Source organism: Rhinatrema bivittatum, chromosome 10 (genome assembly GCF_901001135.1).
Source record: "Rhinatrema bivittatum chromosome 10, aRhiBiv1.1, whole genome shotgun sequence".
In the NCBI taxonomy this organism is placed as follows: domain Eukaryota; kingdom Metazoa; phylum Chordata; class Amphibia; order Gymnophiona; family Rhinatrematidae; genus Rhinatrema; species Rhinatrema bivittatum.
This window is the reverse complement of record NC_042624.1, coordinates 24,798,962-24,818,317: the sequence shown is the minus strand read 5'-3', so window position 1 is coordinate 24,818,317 and position 19,356 is coordinate 24,798,962. Positions and strand designations below refer to the sequence as shown.

At 42.4% G+C, this 19,356-nt stretch overlaps 1 protein-coding gene across 1 annotated transcript in view; it reads right to left on the bottom strand.

Annotated features, from left to right (window-relative positions):
• LOC115099991 (protein Niban-like) overlaps window positions 1-19,356 on the bottom strand; it is a 178,184-nt gene that overhangs the window by 65,889 nt on the left and 92,939 nt on the right. The window contains exon 5 of the mRNA XM_029618115.1: window positions 14,282-14,449. Coding sequence (XP_029473975.1) covers window positions 14,282-14,449 — 168 coding nt within the window. The remainder of the gene's footprint in view (window positions 1-14,281; window positions 14,450-19,356) is intronic.

Sequence of the window (19,356 nt, the reverse complement as noted above, 5' to 3'; positions counted from 1 at the left end):
AGAGCGTCAACCCCCGAGGCCGATAGGACTCCTCCTCCGCGAAGGCTGAAAGCGAAGGAGGTTAGGGTTGGGAAGAGGCTGCTGCTGCTGCTAGTTCCGGGCGGAGGGAGAGAGAGTGAATGAGCAAGCAAGCATGTGTGTTTGGGATCCTGTGTGTGAGAGTGAGATAGCATGTGTGTGTGATTGAGAGCCTGTATATGTGAAAGAGAGTATGTCTGTGATTGAGAGCCTGCCTGAGAGAGAGCATGAATGTAAGTTTACGATTGGGAACCTGTATGTGTAAGTTTGTGATTGAAAACCTGTTTGTGTGAAAGAGTATGTGTGTATGATTGAGATCCTTTGTGTGTGAGAGAGATCATGCATATGTATGATTAAGAGCCTGTGTGTATAAGTAAGAGAGAGAGCATGTGTGTCAGTATGTGAGTGACAGCTGGTTTAGGTGAGGGAGCACCTGAGTATGTGATTGAGAGCCTTGAGTAAATGAGAGAGAGAGAGCACACATGTGTGTAAGCATGTGAATGAGAGTGTGTGTGAGAGAAAGACAGCATGTATGTGTGTGATTGAAAGCCTGTGTGTGTAAGCGTGAAAAGATAGAGACAGCATGTGTGTAAATGTGTAATTAAGAGCCTATATAAGTGAGAGAAAAAGCATGTGTATATGTGAGTGACTGAGAGCATGTGTGTATAGGTGTGTCATTGAGAGCCAGTGTGAGAGAGAGCGGAGAAAGTTGCAAGCAAACCATCCCTCCTCCTGCTAATTCAAAACAATCTCAGGACACCTGGTATGCAGAGCAAAAAAGTTTTGTATCCTTATTTTTCATTACTGGGTCTTTGTGTCTGCTATTTTGAAATATTTTATTGGTATCTAGAAATTTTTTAAATTAGTTTTTAATTATTGGATATTCCATTCATCCGCTGTTTTGAAATAATCTGTTCTTTTTGTTAGTATGGTTTTACTGCTATTGATTTTATATTTCTTGATTTGTTTTATAAGAATGGGTGACGTTTCTCTTTTTCCTTTGTTGCACTGCATACAGAGACCCTGGCTTGTTGCAGTTTCCAATTCAGTTTTTGTCTGCAAGCTTCTAGTTATGGGTTTTGGTCTCTTTATTCTTTGTTAGGTGAGGGTCAGTACATGTGATTCAGGTGAGGTTCTCTGCTGGCGTGTAGTTTCTGTGTAGGACTCTATAGCAGCCTGACTTGGTCCGTTTTCCTAATAGGAGGTGTATTGGTGTCTTAAGGCCTGGTGTAATATTTTCAGTGTTGCCTTTTCTTAGGTAAGGTGGTTACTGTTAAGTGCTGGAAATTGGTGCTGTTTTGGTGTGAGATGTTTACTATTTATGCAATTTCTGTTCAGACAGAATATGTATCTTTTCCTTGTGTCATTTTAAACAATAAAAATAATTACCAGACCTTTACTTTTTATTTCCGCTGTGAATTGTAATGAGCAGTGTGTCACACATGTGAGCGTGGCCTGTCAGGTGCGTCACGATGGGGAAAAAGGTTGAGAACCACTGCTTTAGCCCATATTCTGTGCACCTGCAAAGTACGCAGGGTAAATGATTTCCTTCCCCCTCCCGGGCACAAACTATCACAAGATTTTAAAAGGGAAACCTTACAAGGAGCTTCTCTCTGAAAGCCGCTTGCAGTCTCACAGGTACTTTGAAATCTGGCCTCCTGATGGTCATAGTCTTAAAACCAAAGTCAACATCTCCATCTTCCTACCAACTAAAATCAAACGACAATGACAACCTGTGATATAGCACCAAAGGGCTATTATACAAGCCGATTGTTACTGCAACGGATATATTCCTATATTTCTTTTACTGTGTGAAGTTTAATCTCACAAACAGTAGCTGCAAAGTCAGGGAGTTTGGGTTTCTAACTGGGGTAGACCCTAAGATCCTGGAGCCTCCCAACTGAACCTCTCACCTGTTCATCAGGCTGTTACCATGTTAGTCAGATTTACCCCACTTTAAAGATGTGCATTCGCCTTTGAAACAACATGAAAAAAAAGCAACTAAACAGGCTGCTTTGCTTCATGTCCTTTCAAAATGAAATGGAAAAAAAAAATCACCAAAGAAATTAATTTTAATTGAGTTTTGTTTTCCACTGTTTGTGTTTGGCGTGCGCTGTTTGCAAATAGTGAATCCTAAATCAGAAAATAAAACAGAATGTAAAAAATATTTGTAAAAAACCAGCATGTACCCTCCTACGCCACTTTAGAATAGAAGAACAGTTTCCTAGCTGCTAAGGGCGCTAATTAAGATCTGGTTATCTGTAGTTTACCCATCACATAAAATACATGCAAGCCCTTATCACACACTTGTGCAGAGATAAAAGGAACTATCTAAACCAAAACTGCAAGATTTCATCTAATTTCAGACTATTTCTTCAAGACTGCTGCCAGGCTGATATCTGTTAAGGCTTGTTTCTATGATCGCAGTCAATCTTAAAATTACTCTCTTTCCATGGCAAACTTGGGCCCTGTCTACATCTCTAAATACTGAAATCATTTTTTATTTTAAGAAAGCATGAATCCTTCTGAAGAGGAAGCCCATGTGGTTTTGATAATGTCCTTGAATAACTTGACAGCCAGTGACAAGTACCACAAGCTACGCAGAATCCAAGTTTCGCCAGCACCAACACAGCTACTGGCAGCCCATACTACGTCCTTTCTTTACGGACAGGAAATGCACTTATTGGGGGGATGTCTAGTGAAGTCTGTCTTGTCTCCACAGATGTAGATCTGTTTGTTCATTGCTGTCCAGCTTCCACGCCAGCCTGCTGCTGTCACTAATGCACTTATTGGGGGGGTCTAGTGAAGCCTGTCTCGTCTCCACAGATGTAGATCTGTTTGTTCATTGTTCTCCAGCTTCCACGCCAGCCTGCTGCGGTCACTAATGCTGCTGCTCATGCTTTACTCTGTACAGTTTCCGTGTTTGCTGTTGGATTATTCAGTGCAGCTGGCTCTAAAGGGTTAATTCTGACTGAAGCAGCGGTGCCTGGGATTTTATTGTCTCATGGGCTCCCTCTCATCTCTGATCAGTACTGGTCAGGCCTACGTGAGTCAACAGCTAACCTGGCCCACCCCTGCATAATTATTTTAATTTTACCTGTCCTTGTTTTTATGGCCCCAGACCACACTGGTCACTGTAATCTTCGGTTTATGCACAGTAAAACTTTGTCATTTGTTTTGCCTGTTAATAAAGTTGGGAATTGAAGACGCAGCCTCCCCTGTCTGCCAGTAAGGACAGTTAAGCTATCTGTTGAAGATGTAGATAGGAAAAGGATAACAGACAGAGATAGAATATAATATGCAAGATTAACGTTGGGGTTAGAAAACAAGGAGCAGTGCAGTGGGCTCCCACAGCAGACACTCCTTTGGCTATGTCTCTACAGCTAGGCCTCTCCTTGCTGCCATGTTTTAGACATATAATCAAATCCAGGAGCAGGATGCAGGCTCCAGACATGCTGGTCCCACCGACTGCTTCTGTCAGTAATCCTTCTGATCCACAACCAGTCTCTGAAGTCTGCCACCGTTCCTCGCTGCTGCAAGGTGTTGCCAGTGCTACAGACCCAGAAAGAAGGCCATCATGGCAGACCAGAAAGCACAGAGGCTGAAACCCCGCCTCAGCAAGTTCAGGAAAAAGTAAGCCCCTAAGTGGCCTGCGACTCTCACACAGAAAGCCAAAGACAACCATGAGATTGTCAGAGACCAGTAGTATGAGAAATTGGACGAAGCCTGGGAAAAGATTCGGAGCTGTATGAGTATTATTACAAGCACAGCAAGTAAACAATCTGTGAGCCAGCTTAAGTCCGCTTACAGGAGCTAACAGTTCCTGAATACCACTCTCCCCTAACATGAATCAATGAGCAGGAAGCTTGCAGGAGCATGACCTTCAGAAAACTATTGATCAGGAAGCTGGCAGCTTGATCAGAGAGATTACAGTGGGAGTAGAATCTCAAAGGGAAGAAACTGCATCTCACTGCTCCAGGACCTCAAACTCAATCTTCAGCAAGCACAGCCACCGCCATAGCAAGCGCTGAAGCAGAAACAGCAGATATGTGCACCTTGCAGCCTTAAACCTAGAACAAGCTACACCCGAGGATCAGGAGCGCATCACTGCTGGGTTATAAGCTATCCTAGAAGTATTACAGCAAGAAGAGGAAGCAGCTGTAGCCAAGGTTCAGGTTGCGATCCTTGAAATGGGGAGAACCAGATTAGTAAAACTGCTTCAGATCCAGCCCAGCATACCAGAGACTATGTGCTAAGCCATCCTGCCAGCTACTCCAGCTCACCCTCCCATTGTGCTGAGGAGGTGTCAGATGTTGGAAAAAATAACCTTCTCATGAAGTAAATGTCGTTCGTGACAGAGAGGAGCTCAGCGCACGCCCTATCCTGGATACACCACCATTGGCTCCAGATCCAGGTCCCTCTGCTCTGAGACACTCACCGCTTCCAGACTACGCTCAACTACCCTGCACGACATGGGGTCATGACACAACTGCAGCCTTGCCTCCAACAAGAATACCTGGCACATGCCCTTCACACAGCCAGAAGGCACCTGACCAACCTTAGTATTCAAAACCGACACGCCAGGTGATGAACAAACAAGATATGCAAAGATCACATATATTCAACCTGAACTTACACTGGAAGAGTGTTTTAACACTTGTGCACTTCTTTCGAATGTGTATTAATCATGGGGTAACCTTTTTTGTGTCACCTTGGAATGTGCCGCTTTTATAAGCAGAAAGACTTTTTTTTTCAAAAAAAAAAAAAAAGAAAACATTTTTTAGTTTGAAAACACATTTTTTTTCAAATATATTATGAAAACCGATACTAAGGTTTAGAATTTTGACTCCAATCAAAATGAAAATTTATCAATGGAATAGAAAACTTATCTTTCCCAGAGAAACAATCTAGAGCAAAAAGCTCATCAGCTTCGCTCTACCGAGAGTTCGTTCTTTAAGAGCTTTAACAATATTCAGAGTCAAAAAGCAGGTTTCTCTATTGTGCGGCATAGAAAGTTACTAGAAGTTATAAATAGAAATATGCAGACAAAACCTGAACTGGAAACCCCAAGAAGCCCAACGCTGCATGCAGTGCAACAGAAATGCATTTCCTTCTGTACCATGCGGAGTACAAAGATATCAGGGACGCTGCACATTCCCATTCCCAGAGCTGACATATTGCAATCACTAAACCAAAAGGAAACAGACTTATTTATTTATTTGGGTTGGGTTTTTTTTTTAAAACTTATCTTGTGTCTCTGAACATTTTGGACTCTAAACTTAACTCCCCCCTCTCACGATGATGATGGGGACTCCAACATAAGACCTCCCCCTCCCATACAGTGCAGAAGAACAATGATGGGAGCTCACAGACCCGCACAACACTTCGCACCCCACACACCCAAGGGCCTCTCATGTCTCTCTTCCAAGCAGGCCCGGCCAAATCTCCTCTCTTTCCTCAAGCGCCCAGCATCAGTCCTCTTCTCCCTAAGTCCCTTCTCCAGGCAGACCTAGGCAGTACCAGATGTAGATTTTTCTGGGGAACCACAGGGCAATTCAAAACAGGTGGAAGAAAAGAAGCAGGTTCTCAGTAACAGCACCTACCCCTGAAAAAAAGGCCCGGTGCCCTTACTCGCCGTGGGAAGGGTTGCAAAGTGCATCCACTCCACCACTGCACTCTCTCTCTCTCTCTCACACATCCTATGTGCCTGTACTTTTAAATTCACTGCTATCCCTTTTCCCTCGGTATAACTCAGCCCTCTGTCCTGTATAGGACTATAACGTGGTATGGGCAGTTTCCTCTTTTTTTTTTTTTTTTAGTGTCATTGAGGTCGATATTCAAAGGCTTCGAGGGGGTGACTTTTGGAGTTAAACTCTAAAACCAAGGCTTTTAATATCTACCCTCAGCGACGGCACACGTTTTCTGGGCACACAGAATTTATCCAGATAGAAAGGGGTGTTGCTGGAGGCAGGGCCAACCTTCAGCCAGCGAGTGCTCTCCGGCTAAAGTTACACCAGGCCTGTTCCCCATTTTCTGGATAAAGTTATGTGCGTAACTTTATCCGGGTATATTCAGTGGCAGATTAAATCCATGAAAGGTTACGGGCATAACTTTACTCAGATAAAATCTGCCACTCGGCCGGTTTATTTATTTATTTATTTATTTTAAGTTTTTCTATACCGGCATTCGCAATAGATATCGCATCATGTCGGTTTACAATTAACAAGTGGATAGGTAACAAACAAGGTAAAAAACTAACATTTATCTTATTAATAATAATAATAATAATAGTTGTAGTAATAATAATGATAAAAACATTAAACAAGAGAAGGTTAAGGTATGCAGTTACAATAAAACAAGGGAGTAATACAACTTGGAGCATAGAAAAGAAGCTGGGGATTAAATAGAGAGAACGTAAATGCCAGTCAAAGTGCTTAAAGCATTAATGAATTGTCCTTGTGAGGTAGGGATATTAATTATGCGGTAGAGATATTAATTACCATGAATAAGGCAAAGTCTGAGCGCCTAGTTAATAATGGAATAGGATCAGTTTAGTTCAGGAAAGGCTTTCAGGAAAGGCTTTCAGGAAAAGCCACGTTTTGAGTCTTTTCCTGAATGTGGGCAGGCAGGGTTCCTGTCGCAAATCTGGTGGGATAGAGTTCCACAGTGTTGGTCCTGCAGTGGAGAAAGCCCTGTCTCTGGTGGTTATGTGCCTCATGGATTTGGAGTGTGGTACTTGTAGTGTTTCTCTATAGGACTCTCTGATTGGTCTGTTGGATGTAAATTTTTTGAGAGGAATTTGGAGGTTGAGCTGAGAATGTTGATGAATAGCTTTGAAAATAGTGGTTATGGACTTATATATGATTCTGTAGTGAATTGGCAGCCAGTGCAGGTCTTTGAGGATTGGTGATATATGGTCTCTTCTCCGTGTGTTAGTTAATATTCTCGCAGCCGTGTTTTGAACCATCTGAAGGGGTTTCGTGTGAGATGAAGGGAGACCTAATAGCAAAGAGTTGCAGTAATCTAGTTTAGAAAATACTATTGATTGCAGAATGGTTCTGTAGTCATGAAAGTGGAAGAGAGGTCTTATTCTTTTTAAGACTTGGAGTTTATAGAAGCAGTCCTTAGTAGTTTGATTTATGAATGCTTTTAAGTTTAACCTGTTATCAATGATAGCTCCCAAGTTTCTTACTTGTTGAGTTTGTAAATTGTGTGGGGGATTTGAGTCGGTGTTACTGTTTTCCGATGAGATTAGGAGGAGTTCGCTTTTTGAAGAGTTTAGTATTAGATTGAGGTTGGAGAGGAGTCCATCAATTTTTTTAAGACGTTTCCCAGAATTCTAGGGTTTTGCTGTAGGATTCTTTGACGGGGATGACTATCTGGACGTCATCTGCATAAATAAAGTGTTTAAGGTTTAAATTAGTTAGCAGTTGGCAAAGAGGGAGCAAGTAGATATTAAAGAGTGTTGGTGAAAGGGAGGAGCCCTGTGGAACTCCCGTAGATGAAGGGTAGTGTTGAGATTCTTTGTTGTGAATTTTGACTTTGTATTTTCTGTTCCCTAAGAACGATTTGAACCACGAAAGTGCCGTTTCTGTTATTCCGATGTTTGCTAATTGAATTAGTAGGGAGGCGTGGTTAACCGTATCAAAGGCAGCTGAGAGGTCCAGGAGGATCAGTAAATAAGTGTGACCTTTATCCAGGCCCATGATGAGGTAGTCGGTCAGGGAAATTAGTAGTTATTCAGTATTTAGAGCTTTTCTGAAGCCATATTGGGACGGGAACAGAATTTTTTGTTCCTCGAGGTAGTCTGAGAGTCTGGAGTTAACTAATTTTTCCATTACCTTAGCTATGAATGGGAGATTGGATATAGGACGGAAATTGGTAGGATCATTAGGATTTAAGTTGGGTTTTTTCAAGAGCGGTTTGATGGATGCAATCTTCAGGTCGTCTGGGTAGATTCCTTGTGCTAGGGAGCAGTTAATAATGTCTGTCAGAGCGTTGGAGATTGTGTCTGGTATTAGCAGGAGAAGTTTGGAAGGGATGTGGTCTAATGGGTAAGATGAAGGTTTCATTTTCTTTAATGTAGAAAGTAACTCAGTAGTAGTGATGGGTTCGAAGGATTCGGTTTACCGAATACTGACCTCATTACGCTTTTCTAAGTACCGTGCAAAATTGCCATTACTTAGCCCTACATAAAGGATTTCAATCCCGGAATAAGCCTCTGTACACCACACTTTTTGGGTTTTTTTTATGCTGCGCTGCTCTCCGATGAACCTTTTAACTTTTCGGCTTTCTTTATCTGTATCGTAGAAGATTCCTCAATGTACAATGTTGAAGAGAAACGGGATCTGAGTGGGGCCATCGTATCTGTTCTGTAAAAGCGCGGGAGGAGCAAGCAGATGGCTCCGTCCATCTGCTCTGCTCGCTTCACATGGGAGAGTCTCTGTCCAAAGGCTCGGAATTCCAATGTCCACTTTCTCCTGAGTGTGGTTTTCCCCGCTTCAGGTCGGAAAACCTCCAAAACAGCCGACACAGTCCTGCTAAGTTTCACAGTGGGGGCCCCGACGCAGAGTCGCAGGAAAAGAGAGGGGAGTGTTGATGTCTTATTCTCTTTACCCAGTAAGGTGCCACCTCACATGGCTCCCAGCATCGCCCGTGCTGGCTACTCATTTGCAGGAAGCGTGCACAGGACAGCCCCGTTTCTTCCTTGAACGAACTAAAGAATAGTTTGAACTGGTCTGGAAGTAACCACAGGGTTCAAAGCATCGGTGAAATATTTGGCAAATTTTTGCACATATTCCTATAATAATTAACAACCTATAGCACAAATTCCTCCAATATGCACAAGAATTTCATAATAATTGATAAAAAAAAATCCAATGCAGACATTAAGGCTATTAAACAGTACAGCCATTAATATATCCATAATTCATTCAATATTTAAGCTGGAGCAGCACAAATACTTTCAGCCAGGTAAGCACTCAGAATCTGCAGGCTTGATGGAGGTAAATCCGTTTCAGCCTTTATTTATTTAGACTTTTTTTTATATACCGAAGTATAGCAGTCAGCCTTCACTCCGGTTTACATTGCAACAACTTAATACATATAACACATTCGTATAACATATATTAAACAGAGTGCAAACAACTAGTTACATTTAGGCAAGGAGCGATAGTGTGTAAACGTGTATGAAGAAGTACGACCTGAATCGGCCTTATGATGTGTGAAACATATAAAGCTAAGCATATAAAGACACAATATAAATGTAACCTCGCGCAGGTGGTGTGTTAATGAGAGGATTTCAAAGGGGAGGAGAGGGAGAGGGATGGAAGGGTTCTCGAGACGTAGGGGGGACAAAATAGTTAGGACACAGATAAAGTAAAAGGGTTAATGAGAAAAGATAATGGGGTGGAAAGATGTTAATAAACGCAGGTCTGGGAGGGAACGTATGACTGCTCAGATGGGATTGGGATACCCAACTTCGTCTTTAAAATCTTGCCACGGTGATGCATCCCTAAATCATGCCCAGACTGAATTACTTTAACACCATCTATATAGGGATTTCCCCAAGATTATTACAATTAATCCAGAACACATCTGCAAGGATCTTGGGTGGCCTTGGCTATAGGGATCCTCTCTCCCACTCTCCCCCCCCCCCAACCCCCCAAGCCATTAAACAGTGAGTTTAAAATGTTTTATGCTGCTTTAAGACCATACATGGGAGGGTTCCCAATTATTTGATCAACAGGTTGGTCCATTATGTCCTAAATCGGGCTCCTCTCAGGGCCATCTCCTGAAGGTCTCTCTGGTAAAGGCACTGCGTTTGCAACAGTCGTCTACCGAGAAGCATAAGATGCCAAGATGAATACTTGGTATTTCATATATCGGTGGAGGCACGGTTATTTTGCCAGATATTTGGGGACCATTAGTCCACTCCTATGCATATTAGTTAAATTTAGTAAGTCTGCGAGTGTAAAGGTGCAGAGGAATTGGACGGAGGACTTATAGAGTCAGAGTCCATGCTGAATATCGGCCGCTAGGGATGTAATAGGATTTTATTTTTTCAGACCGGGGGTGCTGTTTTAATGTGGTAATATTAATACATATTTCATGAATAATTAATGGAAATTGTACTTTTGGGGAGGGATGTGTGGAGGGTGAGATGCCTGGGGTGGATATGTGCTATTTTTCTTAGAATACCTATCTGTGTGTATATATCACGCTGAGCAGTTCCTCAGACTCGTAATTAATGTGTGTGGCACCTGCTCTCTAACCCTGGCCTTTTGGGGCCTGATTTTCAAAGTGATTTATGCAAACAAAACCTTGTTGTATGCGTGTGTAATCACTTTGAAAATCCACTGGGGGGCTTTATGTGAGCAGAAGTGCAGGTGAAGCCCAGTTCTGTGCTTAGTTTTACCTGGACTGGCGAGAGGCGTCCGGGGGAGGGGTACAGTTGGAGCAGGACAAGGAAGTTACAAACATATTTTCACAGAAAATTACACCTGCTCCAAGCAGGACACAACTTTCTGCACACGTGTACTGGGACGCACTTATGCACACAAGACCGTAGTCTCAGGCTTCAGATCTATGCAGTCTGATGAAAATTACCCACCCTGCCAAAGGAGTTAGAACATAAAAGTGGACATATTGGGTAAGACCAAAGGTCTATCAAGCCCAGTATCCTGTATGGAACAGTGGCAGGATCTCAGATAGTAGACAGATCCCAGATTGCTAACACTCAGCATGGAATCTACTTACTATTTGGGATCCTGCCAGGTGCTTGTGATCTGGATTGACCACTTTTGCAGCTGTACAAGATGTCTGCCCATATTGTTGCAATAGGGTTCTTTTACTCAGGATGCCATCGTAGGGTTACTGTTTTACAGCCCAGCTTGCTAAGTGCACCCAACAGGACAGGGTCCTCATCCGGTCAGAAGCTGGCCCTTAATCGCCATGTCAGAGACTTGACTGTGTGTGCTGTGGCTGTGCAGGGTTTCCAGTACTGGACAGACAGAGGAAGAAGCAAGCTACACATCCTGTGCTTGATGAGCAGGGATGAGGATCGGCATCAGAGCAAGTCCTTCTTACAGGAGTGTGTGAACAAACCTGCAGGGAACGAGGCATGGCAGGAAGCCACAGGGGGCATTCCTAGGCTGCAGCAAACGTTAAGGTATTAACGTTTGCCACACTCAAGGTATTGTGCTGGGGTTCCTCCTGTCAAGACCAAATCAAAGGCGAGGCGCACACTCCACGATAGAAAATGACATCTAACTACCACTGGATGCGTTTCGATGACTTACAAGGGATATTTCATGGCATGGCTATGCCGCTGAAGATACTTGGATAATTTCATGGAATGAAGATTCTTGGATATTTCGTGGCATGGCTAAGCCGCTGAAGATACTTGGATAATTTCCAGTTAGCTGAATAAGCTATATCCAGCTAACTATAGACCTGCTATCAAGCCATTGCCCACCCCATGATATCCAGCTGTCTACATAGCCGGATAAATATTTACCCAGCTAAGTGGAAGCCACTGAACATAACCGGATATTCAGCAGCTGCCACTTAGCCAGATAATCCCTATTTACCCAGCTATGTAGCACTAAATAATCGGCCTCTATCTTCTATCCACTGAAACGGAAAGAAGCATTACCTCTCTAACTTGCAAGCTTGCTTGCTGGAACTGTTTATTTCCCTTCTCTTTTTGGCAAAGGAAATTCTTGTGTTTGTGTTTTTTCACATTAATTTTGGTTCAGTGTCCTACAGTATATCACTTATATCACTACACTGGCTCGCGATAAAATTCAGAATAGACTACAAGATACTAACCATACTACACAAAATAATATACTAAAATCAAACTAACTGGCTAAGTACATCAATAAAACTCCACTCACCACAATGAAACCTCTGCTCAACTAACAAAGGACTCCTAAAAATTCCACCTGTTCAATCCAAACAACTCACCTCAACTCATGAAAGAGCCATATCCCTAGGAAGCCCCAAACTCTGGAACACTCTACCAACTGAACTTTGAACACAACAAAATTTTAAAACCTTCAAGAAAGAATTAAAAACCTGGATGTTCACCAAAGCCTACCAAAACACCCAATGACTCTTTTGTTACTCTCCTCTCCCTCCCAACCTGTTAAACAACATAACCTACCTGCTCTATGTAACATCTGGAACCAATGTAAGCACATAATATAATCTGTCTAACTCGATAACCGAAATCTATTTACAACGCCTCCACTAACCTTTTGTTAACACCCTCATTAACCTTTGGTAACATATTGTTAATCATTGAAACTTTTCTAACATGTTGTTAAACATGGAAACTTGTAAACCGTTGTGATGGCGAAACCGAATGACCGTATATAAAACGCGATAAATAAATAAATGAATGAATATATGCCACGACCCTGACCAATGCCTGCAAACAAACCCTCACTCCCCCAAGCTGCCCTTGGTACAACAGCTCCCAAGCTATGAATGCATTTCGTTCCTAAGCTCTGTCTCCGACATACAAGCCACCCATATTATCTGACACATGTGCATTAATAATTGTTCCTTGTTAAATTTTACTATAATATGTTGTAATTTATACTGTAAGTTGTTAACTGTTCTAAGTTACTCTATAAAAATGAGCAGCCCATGCCTTATTTGTGTTTCAGTTATATGTGAACCGATGTGATATCTCAATCTAATGTCAGTATACAAAAACAATTAAATAAATAAATAAATAAATATGCTACAGATTGCCAAAAATTATACTTATATGTTTGTTTCATTAATTATCCTGCCTTTCCCTTATCACATTTAAAGTAAATCGGAGAAAATTCTTTTAAACTCAAAGCATAATTAAGCTCTGGAATTCGTTGCCAGAGGATGTGGTTAAGGGAGTTAGTGTAGCTGGGTTTAAAAATGTTTTAATATGTTCCTGGAAGAGAGGGCCATAAACTGCTATTAATCAAGCTGACTTAGGGAGTAGCCATTGCTATTACTGGCATCAGTAGCATGGGATCTATTTAATGTCTGGGTACTTGCCAGGTACTTGTAACTTGGATTAGCCCCTGTTGGAAACAGGATGCTGGGTTTGATGGACCCTCAGTCTGACCCAGTATGGCATGCTCTTATGTTCTTATGATATGACAGAGGCATTCAAATATCTCAAAGGTTTCCATGAACAGCAGGTGAGCTTTTTCAATGGAAAGAAGGCTCTAGAATGAGGGGTCATGAGATGAGGGTGAAAGAGGGCAGACTCAGGAGTAATCTTGGGAAATATTTCTTTATAGAGCGGGGTAGTGGATGCATGGAAAAGCCTCCTAGTGAAGGTGGTGGAGACAAGGACAGTATCTGAATTCAAGAAAGCATGGGATAAATACAGGGGATCTCTAAGGAGGTGATGGGAATTACAATGCTGAATTAATTGGATGAATGGGCAGACTGGATGGACCATACAATTTTTTTCTGCCATCATATTTCTACCGTGTTTCTACGTGTAAATAAATAGCTACAAAAACAATGTCTGCTCACCGTTTTGGCAAAGCAAAATCTTTTGTGGGGAGCTGAGGCAACAAAGCAGGGCTTCTGCTGCTCGCCTTTTAGCTGAACATCTCCTGTTACTGCTTTTAGACTACAAGGAGCCTGATTCATTGAGGCTTTTCTCCCCTGTGTGTCTATCGGAAAAGACCTTGATGAATCAGGCCCAAGTCACTGGTTCTAGCCAGAGGGCGTTAGGGTTATTGTTAGCAGAATTTAAATCCCATGTTACAGGGTTCTGAGAGGCACCCACCCTCAGGACCAGATACAATGACCAGTCTAGGATCTGTTAAAAAACAGGGGACAACTCTCTGGGTGGCTATGAATGAAGGCTTATGGAGCAGGAATCCTAGCATTGGTGACAATTGAACTGGAAGAAAAATGACAAAGGAGGAACTACCAGACCAAAAAACCAACAACATGGGATAAGCACAAAGGATCCCTTGTTATGAAGAAGCAAGAAGAGCGCCAGAGATCAATGGAGGGGTCTACGGCATTGATTACAGAATGAAACTGGAGAGAATGAATTGATCCTAATAGTCCCCCCTATATTCCAGCATATTCTGTTTCTATGATAGCATCAATTTCAGATTACAGTCATTTTAAATAAACAATTTCCAATTCCCCCCTTCTAATTACCTGCATTCAGTATGTCACCACCACAGATTGATCTGCAGCCTGATTCCATGTATGTTAGAAAAAGGGTAGCACTACCTACCATGGTTCTGATGCCTGATGCAGTCGTGCAAGACCGCGCCAAACTGCTTCTGAGCTGCCTCGTCCTGGAAGCAATAGAAACTGTGCTTTGTGTAGGGGTGCCACAGATAGACAGGAAACACACTTGGCAGGACCACAAAGGCCTGGGCATTCTCCTTTTCAGTAGAAGCTTAAAAATAAACAAAATGGTTAAAAATAAGTCATACTACATACTTTGTAAAATGTGACTTTCTTATACTCCGATTCAGTGAGATCTGATTACAGAGGAAGGAAAATGACTCAGAAATACATCAGCTTGTATGACACTCTTGGGAACAAAACCAGTTGTCTGCACAGAAAGTCATAAGATTTGAAGACTGGTTGAAGACTTGTACCACACAGAATCAATAGATTTCAGCACCTAAAATCTTGTGTGCCACAACACCTCACCGAGGCACTATTACTTTTCATGCCCATGAGAACCAAAGAAAATGAACTATGCAATGCTAAGTCAGCCCAAATGTCCATCGAGCCAAGCTTCCTCATCTCAGACAATGGCCAATCCAGGTCACAAGTACCCTACAGATCTTAAAGAGCAGATCCATTCCTCGCTGCTCAGTCCCAGAGAAAAGTGGCAGCTTTCCCAAGTCCCTGGCTCAGAGCTATCTCCAGCTCCCAGGGGCCATCAGCTGCCAGTATTCAAAATGGCATGGGCCATCCATTGCTCCTACCATGTGACAGGAGCCGGCCAATGGTTCCGGTAGTCCCTGTTACATGGTAAGGGCAAAGGGCTGCTGGCGCCATTTTGAATACTGGCAGCTGACGGCCCCTGGGAGCTGGAAATCACTCTGAGCTCTTGCTGGACCATCAGAGACATTGAGAGAGTCTTGGGGGGGGGGGGGGGGGATCGGGAGGGTGGGGGCCTTTCCATTTCGTTTGAAGGATTGGGGTGGGGTTTTTGTTTCTTACATGTGCAGTTGCTATCAATTTTTTTCTTCCCAAAATGCAATGAAATAGGAAATTTCACCTTTATTTCCTATTGTTGCAAATGACTACATATCTCTAACCCTCAATCATTTTTCTCGTCCTTCACATTCCGTTTCCTGAATGTCTTTTTTGAGTGTCTGCTTAGTCTTTTTTGAGTGACCAGAACTGCACACAATACTCAAGGTGCGGCTGCACTATGGATTGATACAGAGGCATTAGGATGTTCTCTGTTTCTTTCTGAAGCATTCCTAACATTCTGTTTGCTTTTTTGGATAATGTTGTGTCATACGCAAATCTGATCCCCTCACTTGTGCTCCTCTTCTCCGGATCATTTAGGAATGTGTTGAACAGCCCTGGTCCCAGCACAGATCCCTGGGGCATTCTCCACTGGGAAAAACTATTACGTTTTATTCCATGTTTCCTGGCTTATTTAGCAAGTTACCAACCCACATTTGGCCACTGCCTCCTATCCCATGACTTTATAATTTCCTGAGGAGTCTCCTCATGAGGGAGTACTCAGTCGATGTAGCGTATCTGGATGGTGAGAAGGCTGGCTCAACCTCAGGGCCAGATTACGGCCAACTGATGCCCTAAGCACAGCCCAGCAATGGCGCCCGCTCGGCCCTTCCTCTGCTTAACTGACAAAACATTACGACTCAGTGAGGGCTGAAAGTGAAATAGATTCAAAATTCAGTTTTCTTCCAGGCCAGACCCCACAACTATATTAAATATAAACTTTTTTATGTTATCTTATTTAACAATAAATAGCAGTAAGCAATATAAGCAAATTATTTACCTATAACTAGGGGGAAACAGAAACAAATGTATATTTTAACACTCTGTGGTAAGTCATAATTATTCCAACTTCTTAAATTACAAGTGCTTTTATGAGAACCCTGCGAGACTGGGCATCTAATTCAAAGATGAAACTGAATGTAAGTGCAAAGTGATGCACATGGGGAAAAGTAACCCGCACTGTAGTTACACGATGTTAGGTTCCATATTAGGAGCTACCACCCAGGAAAGAGATCTAAACTTCATTGTGAATGATACATTGAAATCTTCGGCTCAGTGTGCTCCAGTGGTCAAAAAAACAAACAATGTTAGGAATTATTAGAAAAGAAATGAGACTAAAATAGAGAATATCATAATACCTCTGTTTCACCCTGGTGAGACCGCACCTAGAGTAGTGCGTGCAATTCTGGTCGCCGCACCTCAAAAAAAGATAGCTGAACTCTGAAAGGTACAGAGAAGGGCAACCAAAATGATAAAGGGGATGGAAAGGCTAAAAAGGCTAGGGCTGTTCAGCTTGGAGATGGCTGAGGGGGAATATGATAGAGAATAGAATGGGTAAATGTGAATTGATATTTACTCTAAGAAAGTTACTAAGAAGTACATTCAATGCAAATTGGAGAAAATCCTTTCACTCAATGCATAATTAATCTCTGGAATTCATTGCTAGAGGATGTGATTAAAGCAGTTAGCCTAGCTGGGTTTAAAAAAAGTTTTGGACAAGTTCCTGGAGAAGTCCATAAATTGTTATTAACCAGGTAGACTTGGGGAAATCCACTATTTATCCCTTGGCATTAGCAACATGGGCTCTGTCTACTGCTGGGATCCTGCCAGGTGACCTGGATTGGCCACTGTTGGAAGCAGGATACTGGGCTTGATGGGCCCTCGGTCTGACTCAGTATGGCAGGTTCTTATGTTCTTATGTCAATGAAGGACCAATAAGGGCAGAATGAAGTGAATAAATGAATACATAAGTACTGGCAGCACTTATATATTAGACAAGCAGGAGGAGGTTAAAATACTCTACACCTCTCGCTTCTCATGGGGAAACCTTTTGGGAGTTCAGGATAGGGGTGTGGTGAGGATCTTTTACTAATATTTTGTTTAAGTTAGGGAAGGGGGATGGGGTCGGCCCCACTTGCAGTGCTAATTTTTTGAAGATATTGATGGGGCAGGAGGAGGAAGAGGCTTTTTTTACACCAATATCGAGTAAGCCAGTGAGTAACAAAGTATTCAAGACAACTTTATCTCGATAACTTTGGCCAAGTATTTTCAGTGGAAGATACTTTGCCACTCACCAGCTCACTGAGCATTGACCTCTATGTTGCTGCTTCATTATATCATGGGATGATGACGACAAACTTTGCATGTTAAGGACTTTGATTCTATCACTCAATGTAATCATCTGTGGGCACTATTTTTTCATCTGAGAAACCCTGCCAGTTTTTTCTGACATCTACCATCCAACTAAACCTTCATAGGATAGCTCCAAGTCAAAAGACTGCAGCCGCCAGCTCCGTAACCATTCTTTTGTGCATCACGATGGAGCACGGGGAGAATTACCTCCAGGTGCAGATGGATTGCACGCACATGGTCCTTCTGTACCCATACGTGGCTTCATCAGCGCCAACAGTAAGAAACAGGATCAAGCAACTCAAGACTGTGCCACAGCAAGCCCTGAGCCGACTAACCTCAAATTACACTAGAGGTCCATCAGCTTCAGCCTTCTCCTCGCTGCAAATCCGTTCGCACTGTTACCACGCGGTGCCGAATCTTACATCACGGTCAATCAGAATGTTTTACTTTCCAAGAAACTAGCGCGTCGTCTTATCTCAGCATTCTCACCATGGCTTGCTCAGCAGCGAGTTACTCATTATTATTATTATTATTGTAAAATTACCCATCTTGCACGCATTTGTTTACCTTTGCTGCTTTCTCATCTTAGCCCCAATCTTCAAGTCCTAACTCAGTGCAGTATTTGAAAGTATTTTAGGTTATGTGGTTTATGACAGATGTGCCTTTCCATTTAACAGTGGATTCATATTACAGTGCAGCAATAATACACTGTGCGTGGAATACCAACAACAAAGAGAACAATACAGGAATTGTGTGTGTTAATCTGTGACCTTCTGGGGAGGAACAGCCAGGCAAGAAAGCTTAAGGAGCTGTGCAGCAACCTGTTGTAACATAGCTTACAGCCCAAAGCTTGAAGTCGTGGGCCTGGCTGCATTGTTCAATGTGGCAGCCTGCCTGTATCTTGTCATTATTCCTAGGAATAGTCTATTCCTTTAGGAGTCGATTCACCCCCCTGCATTTTGGGCTTCCACCTGGCAAACAGCAGCAGATATTTAAGGTTTTCCTGAATAGTAATTATTGTGAAAAGGGTCTATTTGGGAGGTATTCAAGAGTGACAGTCTCCATGGTTTGAATAGAGAGGAAGCCAGCGTAAGCACTCCTCTCCTCTCCTAAACCAGACCTAGGTTTGTCACCTCACCCAGGGCTTGGTTTTCACCCAAGAAAAGTACATTTATTTGAGGGGATCAGGGGAGATACTTGTACAGTTTCAAAGGCCATAACATAAAACCGGGCCCTCTAGTTCATACACCATGCAGAGTCCAGCTTGTTACATGCACAGTACACAGTGGGCTTAGTTTGCGTTTAGACAAACTAATGCATTTTCAGGGAGTGTGAGTTTTAAAAAGTAATAATCACTTATTGTTCAGCTCTACATTCCCTGCGGCCAGGAATGGTTAGACACAGCGCATCATCCTGCAGCTCCAATCAGCATCACTCATGTTGTGTCTCACCTGGCTAATGCCGAACCAAGCCTGGCCATGGGCATCAAAGCAGTTAATTGTTAATTGCACTTTACACAACACAGACTCATCTCTCCAGAAATATAAGATGTTTGATATACTGCCTGAAGCTCCTTTTTAATGACTATCTCAGAGAGCTTTACAGGAAAACATTGCACCAAATGAGTCACCTGGCAAACTAATTAAAAATCACAAAACAAACAAACAAATGTGCTTTCTATCTCATCTAAGACAATAAGCGCAGTTTACATAATTGGTACCCATGCAGGGGGAGCTCTCCTGTCAAGCCTGGTCTTTAATGGATTTCTTAATTGATTAAGTGGTAAAAGCTTTAAGCAGTGAACAAACGTTACATACATAATATCCAGAATAAAACAGAACCAACAAATATATAAAACAAATAAAATATGGTAAAATCCAAAAAATAAATAAACAAAACCTATGTAAGAATTGGGATGTGAAGAAATACAAATGTTTCATTTTTTGTTTCATTTGGGGGGGG